This window comes from Bombus affinis, chromosome 1 (genome assembly GCF_024516045.1).
Source record: "Bombus affinis isolate iyBomAffi1 chromosome 1, iyBomAffi1.2, whole genome shotgun sequence".
In the NCBI taxonomy this organism is placed as follows: Eukaryota; Metazoa; Arthropoda; class Insecta; order Hymenoptera; family Apidae; genus Bombus; species Bombus affinis.
Window position 1 is genome coordinate 13,616,839 of NC_066344.1, and position 15,926 is coordinate 13,632,764.

General features: G+C 37.7%; 1 protein-coding gene across 1 annotated transcript in view; it reads left to right on the forward strand.

Moving 5' to 3' along the window:
• The first annotated feature begins 6,811 nt into the window (after window positions 1-6,811).
• The window catches only part of LOC126916912 (uncharacterized), a 52,624-nt gene continuing 43,509 nt past the window's right edge, over window positions 6,812-15,926 (forward strand). Inside the window, exons 1-3 of the mRNA XM_050723207.1 lie at window positions 6,812-6,836; window positions 7,417-7,637; window positions 10,832-11,155. Of these exons, the coding sequence (XP_050579164.1) occupies window positions 6,827-6,836; window positions 7,417-7,637; window positions 10,832-11,155 (555 nt within the window). The 5' untranslated portion in view covers window positions 6,812-6,826. The remainder of the gene's footprint in view (window positions 6,837-7,416; window positions 7,638-10,831; window positions 11,156-15,926) is intronic.

Sequence of the window (15,926 nt, forward strand, 5' to 3'; positions counted from 1 at the left end):
GTCACCTTCAACCAATCTAAAGGCATCGCTTCCTGAACTGGTGGTTTGCCTTTTCCTAAATTGAATTTATCGACACCCTGAACATGATCCAGGGAAATCTCTTGCTTCTTCGGTGCCTCGTCCACTTCACCCTTCTTCCACGATTTTCCACTCTCAAGCTCCGCAAACTGATTACTATTTTCTTTCTGCGATGGATCTTCAAATACACGAGAAGGCGGAAGATTATTAAGAACCACAGGTTTATGAACAACATTCGGAACAACAGATTTGTCGTCTTTTAAAATCACAATATGTTGCAAAATAGGGGCACGAGTGGTGCTAGGATGATCCAAAGTAAAACTCGTTGATGTTTGAACGAAATCAGGATTCTTGATGACGATTTCCGGCTTCTTCCCTTGCATTTCATCGAATGATTTTATCGAAGGTTTATGAATTATTCTGGGCAGATCTAAGGTAGCATCTTCATTCGGATTAGCCAAGTTGATACTTAGAGAAGGTTTCACATGTTGAGATGATTTTGAAGGTTCGATATTTTCTTCCTGATCGTCACACAACGGTATGCCAATATCAGGAAGACAATTATGAGCGACTAAAGTAGCAGTGACTGGAGTATTGAGAACTTTAGTGATATAAATCTGTTTTGGCTTAGTCACTTTTTCCAAATGTGAAAGGTGCTTCCCTTCCCTGACGTTTCTTTCTTGTTCCTCCGTCAATATAGATGTTCCTCGATTCGATTCCGTTGGCTTCTCTGTGAAGAATTCTTCAGAGCTACGCGAAGGCTGTAGTTGCTCCAGAGGAAATGAAACGAGCATCTCTGGAGACTCGAATTTGCTTGAAACTTCCCGTTCCCGTGACGACACGCTCGACTTTGACTGAACGTCGGTCAATATCGAGTATCCAGCTTTTTCTCCTTTCAATCCTTTGCCGGTGGCACGTTCGTACTCTGACTGGGATTTTCGCAGTCCTTTAAGACACGGCGATACTCCCTTTGCAGGTTCCACGCAAACTGGTTGACGCCATCGAACGATTTCGATCATTTGAACCTCCTCTGTTATCTGCGGTTGATTCCCTTGCCAGAAAAATCGGTTCAAATCCAATGCATGAGCAACGAAAAGTATCGTTACAAGCAGTGTCAATGTGATCATAAACCTCATGGTTCTTTTTGATATCGATGATATGATGATCAGTTTCTTAGATCTTTAAAGATCGAAGGATCTTGATAAAATTAAAAAATCGAACGCTCTTCTTAGTAAAATTTAAAAGTGAAATAAAAATGTCGAAGTCGATTCTTAGTAAAAAGTAAACACTAAAGACTCCTTTAGTAAAATGCAAGAGATCGGATAATCTTTTGAAAGATCAAAGCATGTTTTTAATGAAAAGAGAAAAAAAAAGATGGATAAGTCTTGGTAAACAAAAAATACAAACAGCTTTACAAATTTCGAGAGTAACAAGTTGCCCACAAGACACTTGATAGTACACTGCTGCCTTTTCAAATAGAAGCCCTATTTATAGGTGGAAAGGCAGTAGTAGGATCTATGTGGAAAACACGAGACAGAATCTTCATTTTCTCGACTAGTAACCAAAGAGACCTTTTCGTCGGGTAGATGGACGATGTTTCAGGCGATTAGCAGGGCCGAATATACCTGAGTCGAAACCGATTCCACTGCACTTAAGAGGAGCCACTAACGTCGCGTTAATTGCCCTTAAAGGTCACATGGGGCCGTGTGTCTGTGTGTTGGACGTTTTCGAAGTGGACGAGTTAATTGCGGGGTTGGAGTATGCTGGCTAATGTGAAGGTGCATTTCTGAAATGCTTCTTTCACGATGGCCGCCTTTACTACGCTTGATTGCATGTAGTTATATATGTTTGTGTTTGAATATACATATCTGTAGAAAATTACTTCGCTCCCTTAAATTAATTTTAAAGGGAATATGGGTATTTTAATTAATTCTATGTATTTTTTTCTTTTTAATTAAGACGCACGAAGGAGGGTTTAATTTGAAGTATCAACTAATGCATTTTAATTACTTTTATTCGCGCGGAGCGTTGCAGCGCCTGAAGACACGCAACCTTTAAACGTAGTGCGTTGTAATGTTGCATACCACCAGGTGCATCGTGGAATGTGTCTCTTATTAGAAAAACTTTTTAAATAGATGTTGGAAAAGGAGGTTTTGTTCTGTAGTTTGGTATGTATTAGTTGAATTCCATTTTTTTATGAAATATTTTTTATCTAAAGAGACTAACATGTGAATACTGTGGCTTAAATTACATTATATAAAAAGTAATTTTCTATGATATATACATGTGTTAAATACCAAAAAGTACTGCAATAAAATTGTTAGAATTTCAACTTTGGTAAATGCATTATAAAAACTACTGCAAATATGAATGTATATATCTTCAGATATATATTAAAAACCTTTTGTTACAAAAACATTTATATATATTTAACTCCTTTTGTTTTCGAGAATATTAATGTCCATGTATATACATCCCTCGTAAAACTATCTATACTTTAATAATATGTATTGAAGTATAACATTCTTTTCAGGTCATAGATCCGAGAAGAGCATTAAAATTAAATTTCTTATTTATACAAAATATGACTCCAACATATCTAATCACGCTATTAATAGCACCCCTTTGAAACCAATCAACAAATTTCTCAGCGTCTCCACTTACCATTACAAATCGAACCTCCAACAAATATCTCTTCTCTCTATCTCCTTCCAATCCATAATCTAATATATAGTCATTTAAATCCTTCTCTTTCTAACCTAACGAAAGCGTTACGTCATCTTAGACATAGTGTTTAAAAAAGCAGGCCTACGCAACCTAACTTCGAGAGTCACCGAAATACCCGAAAATGCCAAAACGAACATAGGGATGACAACAAACATCTCCTGAAAGGAGAAGAAAGAAGGAACTCGGCCACACCTGAGCTGGATTCCTGTTGTTGGGCATTAACTTTACTGTGCCCCTTCTACTGAAACGATGCGCGGAGAAGGGGCCAGCATGAGGGACACGTGGAAAGGAAAGGCAGATATGTACTTACCCAAAGATGCAGAGAAGAAACGTGGAGGTGGGCGAGTAGCGATTTCTTCAACAACGACGAGGATGACGACGATTGTGATGCGGTATAACGGGTGATCCTCTTGTTGGTTAACTTAAAAGCAGTATTGACAATGACACTATATATTTTCATTTCATACACATATACATTTCATTCCCGCTCAAAAGTCTTATTTAATAGAACTCTGATACTTGAGATAGATTACAAATTTTGCATTACATTTTGCACAAAATTGTTGATATATTAGTAGCATATCTTTTTTTATCATTTACAATATGAATTATAATCACAATAAGACTCACTTATAATTTTAATCAAGATTTTTGAGCGAAGGTGTATGTACGAACATATATAGTTGCTTTTATACTAAGCAGCAATCGAATCGATATCGATACTACTAACGATATTTGATTAATTCGATATTAAAGTACACAATAGGGAATATCGATACGTATAGAAATTCTAGATACTCGGTATCAATTATCGATATCGATTCTTCTTGAATCAGTACCAAACTAATATTATATCAAATCAAAATTAGTGTGTTTAAAGCTATGGATATCTTAACGAAGTTTCATTCTGAACAAAACATCTAAAGGCCGAATTACATAGATTTATAAGAATCTATATTTATACAGAATCCATTTATATATTTGATTGCTTTAACATATTGAGTTCGTCAGAAAACGTATTCACTCTGTATCATAACCTTGTCGAAATCGGCTTCTGATCATATGTAGGTAGTTATACATATATACATATATCAACTTGTTATCTCTGCAACTTGTCTTTCGGTTAAGGAACGAGAGGAGCACGGTGTATGTAGCTCTGAGGCTGCGGTTAGAAAGCCTTAAGCCGGGTCCACAGTATCGCGCTACAGCGCGCCACGGCCGCATACCACCTGACCATCTACGCCGAACGATACACACAACCTGTCCGGCATGCACCGTGTCCGCGTACTCACGGTGCCGTACATCTGACCGACTGGTACCAGTACGGTACCAGTTGCCCTGCAGCCAGGCAGCTGCGCGCGCGTACTCGTCTCGTCCAAAGGATCGCGATCGCGTTGTCGATCCTGTGAATATCATTCATACAGTGTCCTATATATATCTCTACATATTTTATGATTAAATTGAGGATTTTTATGCATTTATAGGAAATTTGAAACTGTAAAATTATACAGAATGCACATAATATGAAAGAATACATAAACAACTCAAAATATAGTGCTTCCTATGATACTTGGTAAGTAAAATAATTTTCTTTTGAGGTTCTACTATTTTCATTATATTCACAAAAATATGAATACGCATAAAAATCCGCAGTTTACTTATAGGAGTAGTAAGTTAAAAGATCGGAAGCTGAAGTGTTGTTTCAAACATACCGAGGAATTCAGTGATTGCTGGCGGGAACTATCTGGTTGGATATTGAGGGTCAGAGGAAAAGGTACGTGCTCGAGGCGTAGTCTGGGAACGTTGGATCGAGTTTGGGCTAGGTTTGGAAGGTTGATCTTGTTCGTGATCGAATTCCGTTTAGATTGAGCGAGTACCGGTGTCAGGTTCAACTGACACTTTATCTCTGGTCTGGCTGAACTTGAATTCACGTCCAGACTGCGGCCAGGCGTAGTTCGGATGCTTCGCGCGGTTCGCTAGGGTTTTCTAGGTTGAATTCCTATCTTATATGATGTTTTTGTTTTAGTCAGGTGAAATCTAAGGTTCGTAGATAGATCTGAATGTTTTTCGGATGTATGATATTTACTGTTATGGCAAATGGTACCTTTTAGGGGTTACATTTTATAGAGTTGAGGTTCTTCTTTTTGGGATCGGTGATATTTATTGTTATGGGAAATGGTAATGCTTGGATTAGGATTGTACAGTTGAATCCTTCTACGATGAATGATATTTATGGTTATGGGAAATGACACTGCTTGGGATAGGTTTGTAGATTTGAATCCTTCTTTAGAATGCTGATGTTTATGATTATCGGTTAGAATAATGATTGGGTTAAGTTTATAGAGTTGAGTCTTTCTGAAGTGTGTAGTATATTTTATTATGGAGAATAGTATAGTCTATGTGCTTAGTCTATTTAAGTTATTGTTACGTTATTATTACTATAAATAGAAATAATTATTAGCATTGTAAAATGTATTTATGTAAATTCTGAAGTTCATATTGTATACATATAAGAATCATTCTTCTATTAAAAGGTGTGGTCCACGTGAAGCTGTAAAACTTCCTTTCTTTCTATTTTAAATATAGTTATTGAATCTCTGGGCGTGTCAAGGTGTTTGAATACAAATACTCTGCATGTAAATTCTAAATGCTGATATATACATAAGACTTGTTATGCTCGCAATCGCGATTCTATTTTTATCTAACCTTTAATTGTACATCTATACATATAAAATTATCTATATATCTTTATACTTTGTACGTAACAAGTACATTTACAAAATTCATAGTTAGGTTATCTCATTTATAAATTATGTATATATTAAATATTCTCGATAGCAATTTTTCTTACTAAAAACGCACCCATAAGTCGTAAACTCGCTATTGTATACGAATAACCTTCTTACCAGCAACCATCAGTATTTCGAGCAGTCTCTATAAAATATTTACAGTCTTTTCGCGGAACGGTGATGAGATCACGGTTGGACGCGTTTCGTTGCCGACGAATCACGGTTGCATAACAGACTCATTGCTGAATATTAAAAATCCTGCTCGATGTACTCGATTTATACTATCGACTTCTTGTTTCTCATGATTCGCGTCTATAGTTTACAGAAAATAATATAGCACGATCGTAAAATCAACGACAAGCTAATGTTCATACGTTTCACGCGTCAAAACAAGTATATATATATATATATATATAATTTGAGATATTTCTAGCTAGATAAAGATCTAAAGCTTCTTTCAAGGCTATATGATATGAACTCAGAATTGTTTCTTGTTTCTTGTTTCTTCCTATCTCTTTAAAACCTATGTGTATATATGTCCAAATTTTTAACTCATTAGTCGGATCGTCCTCTAATCAAGAATTTCTAGAATTATGAAATCTTATAGAGACAAATCAATCTCAGTTAGGTTAGGAATTCTTGCAAACGTAAACATGATAAATTTGAAACAAATATGAAAATAGGAAGATAGGTGATGTTAAGTTACTTAAATTATTGTCTGAATGACGAATTAAAACATGTTCCTCTGTCAATAGATTAACAAGTATATGTTAATTTTGACTAAGACAAATTTAATACAACAGATCTATTTGATAGAATAGATTAACAAGTATAGGTTAAGTTAAGTTTTTACGTACATATGTATATAACGTTGGGTGCGGCCAGAGCAATACGTATCGTTAGTGCTTTAATTTACGATCGGGTTATATCGTATTCGTGCTGCGAATGTTTATACAGGTGCAAACTCTCGATGCACGATTTGGAGGAGTTAGAAAGTGCGACCGCGGCGTTGTTTCGCGGTTCCTTCCTCCTTTCCTTTATTTGCCTGTAATTGTGAACGCGACTACGTGCGTGGAGACCGCTAGAATGTTTGGATATCTCGCATTATTCGCGTGTGCTTAATTTATGTTTGTTCTTTGCGTGCCTCCTCGTTTCGTGCTGGTTTCAACGAAGTTAGGGACAAGAAGCTGCAAATGAATAGAATCAACTTTTGCATGTCTAATTGTAACGCTTGTGGAGGTTTAAGGTTAATGCCGTGAGGTTAAGGAAGTTTGGCAGAATTTTGTAACGTAATGAAGAAAGGTACTTTAACATGCTTGATTTTAAAGAAAAATAGTGATAATTTTGAATTCTGAAATTAATTTTTATGTAAGTGGTAGAATCATAACTTCGAACAAAGATTTAAGGTTAAATGTATAAGAATCGATGAAGTTTAGAAAGTTGCTTTAGAATATTTGATCTTCTTTCGTAGATATTTTATTCAAACAGTGGATCAGAAATATTTGTAATTTTTTAATAGATATATAAAGTATATTATATTAAATATACACATATACGTAACCAAAAAAAATATATCTATATAGCATATATATTAAAGAAAAAATATAGTACCATACATTGTAATTCGAAATAGCTTCGACTTTTATTTAACAATGTTTGTTTTTATCACAGAATATTTCAAAATTACGATTATGTTAATGTTTAACAAGATCTGTAAACTTATATTTCATTGAAAGTGTAATTTAGACTAGTTGTAAAATGTGCTCTAGATCCACATTCAAAGTTACGTTAAATAAAGATAAACGAGTGAAGATAGCGTAATAATAATAAAACGTTAAATCTAAAATTTTGGAGTTTCAAGAACTACAGACATTAAATGCAGATACGATAATTCCAAGCGATTTGCATGGTCCCGCGCGTGGCACGTTAAAGACAACATGGCGTTTACGCAACTCGGACTCTCTATTCGCTGTCTGGAACATTGCTTCACGTGGTCTCTGCGATAAAGTCGACTTGGAAAAACTAGAACGAGTTAAGTTACGCAATACCCTGTTAACCGTTTCGAGTAGTTTACATCCTTCGATGGAACATTTAAATAATACGGTACGTGTCTGATAATTTGCAAAAGTAAATGACCATTAACATCTTCATTTTCATTAAGTTTATAAAATTTCGTTACGTACCTTTTTTTGTTAAAACAATTAGAATTAAAACTTCCAAAACAACTTACTTAAATCATCATTTTATCTTATAAATCGTTTTCCCGAAAAGTTCCTCCATGTATGTTAATGTTCCTCTATGGTGTTAATGTATTAACGAAGTAAAAAGATACAATAATTCAATGATAAGAAAATAGAATAAAATGTAGAAAATATATGTAATTACATAATTATGTAACTCTGGAACTGTACGGCGTTATAGAGGTTTAATAGAGCATCGATAATCGTATTATTTAAGCGACACGGTCAACACCGCGTGTTAACGACGCGTTAAACGTTGACCGACGAACCGTCAGGATCTGATGACACTGATAAATAACATGCAGAAAATAGTGAATACCGGAGAAAAGCAAGAAACAAGTCCACGGGAACAAGAGTCACGTATAATAACATGATTATGCGTTGCACACAATCGCGCGCTTATTCACCGATTCTGGTGTACACGCGGTGACGCGACCACACCATGTCGTAGGTGCTGTTCCACGCACGTGTGTGTTCCCATTGCGGGCCCACTTGCCTGTCCATTCATGGTGCGGACGTTGCGGTGCAAAACCAGTGTCCATGTGCCTCTAAATTTTCATCTGCTTGCTATGTTTCTGCAGGAAATTGTTCTTTTAAGCAATATTAGTACTTTATATATTTTTTGATGAACATTAGTATTTTACAATTTTTTGAAGGTTTCTATTTTTGTGCTTTGCATAATTTCTTATGAATTATGTTCGTATATTTTTTGTTATCGTGGAAATTAATTGAAAGTTTATATATATGCTTGGTTCTGTAGATTTCAATCGTATCTTCGAATTTTTGAGTCTGTGAAAGTTCTTATGTGTTTTAGTTATAGCGATGATTAGATTGGATAAAACCACTTTGAATTATCGCTGAAAATGGAACTTCTATCGATTTACGTGCCTCGTGTGAAAGATGGAAGACTGTTTTCTAAATGGTATTTAGAATCTTCTGCTTTACATTATAAATAACGAATTAAAATATCGCAATTCTTATCTTATCTAATCTTCTTATCTAAATAATGTACTAAACTGGGAAAATATATTTTTAAAATTCTAGTAGATACTGATCTGTACTCGCATTTAAATATAAGAAACACTAATGGAGAGATTCTAATGCAACTACAATGCAGGTTGCTGACCTTTCAGCTACATCAGGTGGTACGCCAATAGGAATATACTTCTCAATCACGAATATACCTCATACAGTCTCAATGGAAGAATTTTAAATAAACATTCATAGACTCAAAATTACAGACACACTATCGTCTATTGTTGTAATAGTAGGTAGTGGTAGGTGATGATAATGTGTGGTGATGGGCTATAGAAATAATGTAACATAACGTTACAGACATTATGTATTATATAACAAAATTCATTTTCGAGAATCATGCAAAACATGAACAAAATTGAAGCTGCAATTAGAAGAAACTCGCTAGCTTTTATATAATATTTCAAATATTAACAACTACAAGGCCTTAAACATTTTATTCTTTATTTTCATCTTACAGTCTTGTCTTTTACAGAAGCCTCTCTTAAATATCTTTTATCGCCTTCATCCCAATGTCACTTTAAACCAATTCTTCAAAGGAGAATTCTCTAGCTATATAACATCCCATTAATTCAGTTTCTTACTTTTCACAAACACAAAGCTCCATCTTACCTTCGTTGGTAATTTCACGCTATCGGTTCACTCTTCCTCCGATGCACGACGAAAGGTAACACTCGAATCGTTTTACGAGCGGCGTTTATTCGCGAATTATTCTACCGAATCATCGATTTTTGTTGGTCTGGCGGTTTCAGCTGGGAATATGACAAGAACAAAGGGTTAGACCATTGTAAGAAGAGGATAAGTAGCGTTGTATAGTGACGATAGACTTGCTAATGCACCGTTAAGGGGTGTGTTCTAACATTCTTCGGATGATCATAGTGGGTAGAAGGTCAACCATCCGGGAAAAGATTCAATACGAGTCTGGTTCGAATACCTGGGCGTGCGCATGCACCTTGGTATTATATTGAAATTCAGACTTGCTTAGTCTCATTGATGTATCGTTGCTCTTGGAATGTTACTTTGTCTTGCAAAGATTCTTCAATGATGGACAATTTTTCTTATTTTTCGCTCTTGTTTTATCTATTAAGATTAGTGGCAGATTTTTTATTTTTCCAATTACTAACTATTTATTAATATTTACTATGAAATATCTAACGCTATGTATTTTAAAGTTAAAATCGATGGTTCTAGCGTTATATAAGTTCTTTTTCCTGAGAATGTCGATGCTTACCTAAGCATTTTAGACTGAGAATACAGAGTCCATTAAGGGGAAAAGGAAGATATCTTCGTATGCGTTGCCCAAACCACTCAAAGCAGTAAATCGTGTTCTCCACGATATCACGGGGATCCATACATTACTGGCCGAATACCATAGATCAGTATTGATCAAGCTAAGCTTCCAGGCTTCGAGGCTTAGAGATTATTGGTGAGCTGATTCTTGGATGGGTTGGGGTGACCTTGAGATTAATCGATTTTGGATCAACTACAATACATCTAGCTAGTTGAATTAGTATTAAACAGCTTGGATATTTGTAAATTTCATAATAATCTCAAACCAACAATGTCAAGCTTGTGGAAATTTTTGCAAATTTCTCAGAATCTCAGAAATTTGTTCATTCGGTGGTTGATTTTATTGGGAATTTGAGAGCTAGCGAATAAGAGGATTTGCCAACGAGAATTTAGGAATTTAGGAACTTGGCAACTTGGGAACGTAGGAACTTGGTAATTCAATATTTTAGAAGCTTGGCAGTTTTGAACTTTAGAAATTTGGCAAATCAGTAATGTAAGAATCCGAAATCTCTGAAATTTGAGTACTTTGAATACTTTGGAAAGTCTGAATGCTTGAAAAGTGAATGTTTCAAAATATTGAGCTCTCAAAGTTTACAAATTCAGAAATTCAAAAGTACAAAGATTCAGTGATTCACAAATCTCCCAAAGCTCTAATAACTGATAATTTGTTAATTCGCTCGTATCTTGATCCAAGAATCTAAATAAATATGATACGTTTGCGAATTTTTTCAGGGTCGACCAACGTATCTCATTAGTGGAGCGGTCGCTTACTCGCTCATTGGGAGACGCGTGAGAGACGTGTTGGTTGTGGCAGGTCACGAGGAACGGGTCTTAAGATGGCCTACATTATCCGGCCTTATCGGTGAGAGAAGCGGCGTGGCGGTTCTGTCGAGAAAGAAACAAGGAGAGGAGGACAAGGCACGTGGCGAGAGGAACGGTCGAGATAATAGCTGGACAGGAAGAAAAATGGGACAGGCTTGGTGTAAGGAGAAGACCACGAAAGCTCAGGATTCCAAGTCCTCTTTGGATCGGGTTTTCGTGCGTTGCATGCATCGGGTATGTGGATAAATATTCTCTCATTTATATTGATCTTTCTTGCTACATTTATTTATTGGCCAACTGGATGATGCATCTGTGGATGATTTAATTGAACAGAAATATAGGACAGCGATAAAATGAAAAGAACAAAAAAGGAAAATAGAAACAAAGAGAAATATTAGCTTTTACTTCCAATTTGTTTTTTTTTCTGTATACATATATGAAGATATACAAACTGTGCTTTGTAATATATGTAGTCTATTCTAATGATAAATGAAGAATGTAAGAGCAGGATATAGAATATGTGATGTATTATGTTCGTATTTTGTATGTGTAATCTTAATGTGTCATGTAATTTTGATGGTGCTAGATAAGTAGTTTGATATATATATATATATATATCAGTAGTATATATATATAGTAGTATATATATATATATATATATATATATATATATCAGTATATATATAAGTAGTTTGATATATATATATATATATATCAAACTACTTATCTAGCACCATCAAAATTATATATGTCGGGTTGGCGTTACGATTAGAGTTAGGGTTAAGGGCGTAAACGAATCCCTATTGACACTAGACGTGATCACTATGCAATAGAGGAGATATTTACTAGTGCAAACATGACCATGTTGGAATTGGACAAGTAATCGCGATAATTTGATACTCGAGAAGCTAATGACAATGATCTTAGGCTCAATAACGAATCCACGGTCAACGGGATGACGAACTCTACTCTTCTTTAGCGTCTAAGTTGTACTCAATGTTAATGCATGGGGCCATCACTACGTATCCGAGAGTTACTTGAATCGTCGTCGAGATCGTACCGGATAGTAACTCTCCGTCTCGACGATGCCGTCGAGGAAAACTATAATGGGTGGGTCTAAGGTCATGAGATCCTCGGATTCGTCAAAGAAAGCTTTCGTTCCAAAGGTGAGGGAAATTAGCGCTGTTGCTAATTGGTCGATCTCCATATCGGCGTTTTGAAAGAGATGCTGGCCGCCCTTGAGGGGAGGTTGTTGACGGGGGCATCGTTCGTGGAAGATAGGCTTCTCCTATCGTCCCGTAGTTGCAACAAGGACTGTTTGTCTAAATGAAGAACTTTGCTTGACTAAATCTTAAGATTTATTGCGGGTCCTCAAGTTAGCTAAACATACTGCGGAGGTATATTGACATCTGGAGATCATCTTACCCGAAGGATAGGATCTGCGTGTGGCGAGCCACGGAACAGAAACCTTTGAAATATTTACTGCCACGTGTCGCTACGGCTATTTCTTTAAAGGAGAGGTATAGAGTTACTCTGTGCCTTTGTTAGATAAAACGTTCATCCCTTGACCGCGGCTACGTTCGGCGACTGGTTGTCGCCTCGAGCCCAAGCTCACTATCATAAACCTCGAACAATCGGAGCGACATTTGTTTAATCTAAATTACGACATTACGGTATTCCCGAGAATCCAAGGAGAGGTTCCGGTGTTTTTCCATCTCCGACACGGCCATTCTGACTATCACACGTCCTCGGGTGCAGCTACAAGATTGAGTCTTTCTAACATTAGGTTCGGTACAATTAGCATGTCTACAATTTAACTTAATGTCTAAATAAGCTGAGGGTCCGGTGTAACAACAAAATTTTGTTCGGAGGTTTGACAACAAAAGGAATAGAAGAGCACATGAATTAGTAACGTTGTAATTAGTATTGGAAGTGCTAGTTGCATCCTGTGGGTTATCAGTCGGGTCATAACGGCGAAATGGACCAGTCTCGATTTCGCACCCCAATGGATCTCGTTTTTCTAGATCGCACGACCGCACCAAACTTCGTAACACTATAGCTCATGGTGCGCGTGAACACATCACTTGCCCCTTAGTCGAGCTTCATAACACTATAGCTCATGGTGCGCGTGAACACATCACTTGCCCCTTTACCAAGCTTCATAACTCTATAACTCATGGTGCGCGTGAACACATCACTTGCCCATTTACCAAGCTTCATAACTCTATAGCTCATGGTGCGCGTGAACACATCACTTGCCCATTTACCAAGCTTCATAACGTACTCCGTAAGGTGCTACGGTCTTTGTGCTAAGGATCTTCCGAGATCGAGGTGCTCATGTCGTCGTGGTCACTGTTATTGCCGTCACTACCGACGTCCAACTCAGCGGGAACGCGACTGTCCGGCATTTTTCTTAATCTGTCGTGACTGTTTTTATACGATCGTTTGCCGTCTAGCGTTTTTAAAATATATCTATCTCGTTCCAAAATCTCGGTTATTACGAATGGACCCTTGAATTTTGGCTCTAGCTTGGTTTGGTTTCTTTTCTCATTTTTTGCGTAGTACGAAATCGCCGAGGTTAAACCTAACCACTTTAGCTTTGTTTCTATCAAAACTTTCTTTGTTGTACTGGGCTTTACTCTCTATGTTCTATACAGCCTGCTGTCTTACATCAGGGATATCGACTTCCTTTTCTTCGATATTGTCGGGTAGTAATAGGTCGTACGGTCTCGCTGTTCTACCGATTAGTAGTTGTAAAGGGCTCGAATTAGTCACGCGGTTGGTGGTGCAGTTCAACGCTAGCTGTATTTCCCCAATCGCGTCTTGCCACGGCCGCCCGGTCGTTTCTACTGTCGTGAACGTATTTTCAATGTACGCATAACACGCTCTACCTGTCTATTGGCTCTATCATCGGTCGCTGTCGGGTGAACTTTAATTCGTTTGCTTTCGCAGAATTCTCGAAATTCATTACCTTTAGAACATCTTTCCTGATCTGCTATTATCCGGCAGGGACTTCCGAATAAAATATAGCGGGTTTAAGCGCTTTAATGGTGTTACGGAAATCTATCTTACGAGTACGATGCAGGTATACGAATTTAGTGAACACATCGATCAAAACAATGACGTACTCCTTTGAATCGCTTTTACCACTCAACTTGCCTGTTATGTCCATGTGGACCGTATGCCAGGGTATGCTGGTCTTAGGTATAGGATGTAGTTCGGCTTGTATCTTACCTGAACTAGCTTTCGAAACTTGACAAGCATGACAGTTCTCAATGAATCGGCGAACGTACTTCGCCATCCCTTCGAACCAGTAATACTCGTACAGTCTCTCGAGCGTTTTCTCCCAACCTAAGTGCATAATTGACTGGTGCACATAGTTAATAACAGACTATCTAAAACCTCTTAGGACTATAGGTAAACAGAGAGTCCTGCCTTTTCTTTGTATCCTACGGTAAAGAGTACCGGACCGTAATTCGTATGTATTCGCGATGTCTTCCGCGAGCTCATCGTTTTGCAATTTCTTGACGATTCCCAAGGTTTGAGAATCACGACGTTGTTCGGCTAATCGCCAGTATTCCGATATTTCGGCCAGATTGATTTCTTTCTCCGCAATTTTATCAATTTTACGGTGGTCTAAATCTACGGGGTTTCGCGAGAAGAAATCTACGTGGGCTGTCCGTTTACTTTCCAGATACATAATGTCAAAAAACAAAAGTCTGCAAGTAGGCCCATCACCGATGGTCCCTGTCATTTAAATGTACTTTGTTACTCGACGCTTTCGACGAGTCGCAATCCGTGACGACAAGAAATTCCCGCCCATGTAGATAGTGACGGAAACGCTCGACTGCGTTTACGACTGCTAACGTCTCTAGTTCGTAGGAATTATACCTAGATTCTGCGAGGGTAGTTCTTTTACTGTAATACTCTATTACTTTGCCTTTACCTTCGACTTGATGCGTCAAAATCGCCCCGTAACTCTCTCCGAGCTAGCGTCAGTATGTAGTTCTATCGGGTAATTGGGGTCGAATATCATTAACACCGGCGCGTCGGTCAGGGCGGAAACTGCCTGTTGTCTTATTTTCTCGTGCCTATCTGTCCAAGTTATATTTCTGTTATTCGAGATGAGCGCATACAGGGGTTTCATTACCTGTGAGAATTTAGGGATGAACTTTCGGAAGTACGAAGCTAACCCTATGAACTGCCTGAACTGTGTGACGGCTGTTGGCACAGGAAAAAGCTTAAGGTGTGTATTTTACCCGGGTTCGGACGAACTTCTTCGTTATGAATTACATATCTCAAACAGAGCACCGATGTCTTTAGAAAAGAACAGTTCGCAATGTTAACAGAGAATCCTGCTTTTACGAGGGTATCTAATACGGTGTTCAATCTTCCTAAAGCTTGATCTATCGAGTCGGCAATAATTAGAACGTTATCGAAATAAATAACAACGTACGAATGAGCGAGGTCGCCTAGGGCCTTGCGAATGGCCCTCCGAAAGACGGACGGCGCAATTTTTCAGTTCAAACGGCATCGTTATCTACTCATATTGTCTGTCGGGAGTAACGAACGCTGTATACTCCGCTGAATTAGGATAAGTAGGAATTTGGTGAAACCCGCTGGCCATATCCAGGCTAATAAAATATCTCGCCTCTTGCAATCTCGCGACTTGATCCGCAATAAGGAGTAAAGGGTACCGATCCGCGACGGTACTTTGATTTAGTTCTCGGGGATCCACTCATAATCTATCTGAGCCGTGTTCTTCTTCACGAGTTACGTAGGGCTCGCGAATGGCGAATTACTAGGCCTTATGATCTTTGCTTTAATTAAAACGCTTATTTTCTCACGTACCGCTCTTCGGTCCTCCTCGCTAAATCTATAAGGACTTCCTCGTACGGTGATGTTAGGATCAATTAATCGTATTTCTAACCGGCCTGTATTTACGCGAATACGTAAGGAATCCGTAACGAATGAATCTTTGAATTTGTCGAGAAGAGAAATTGAT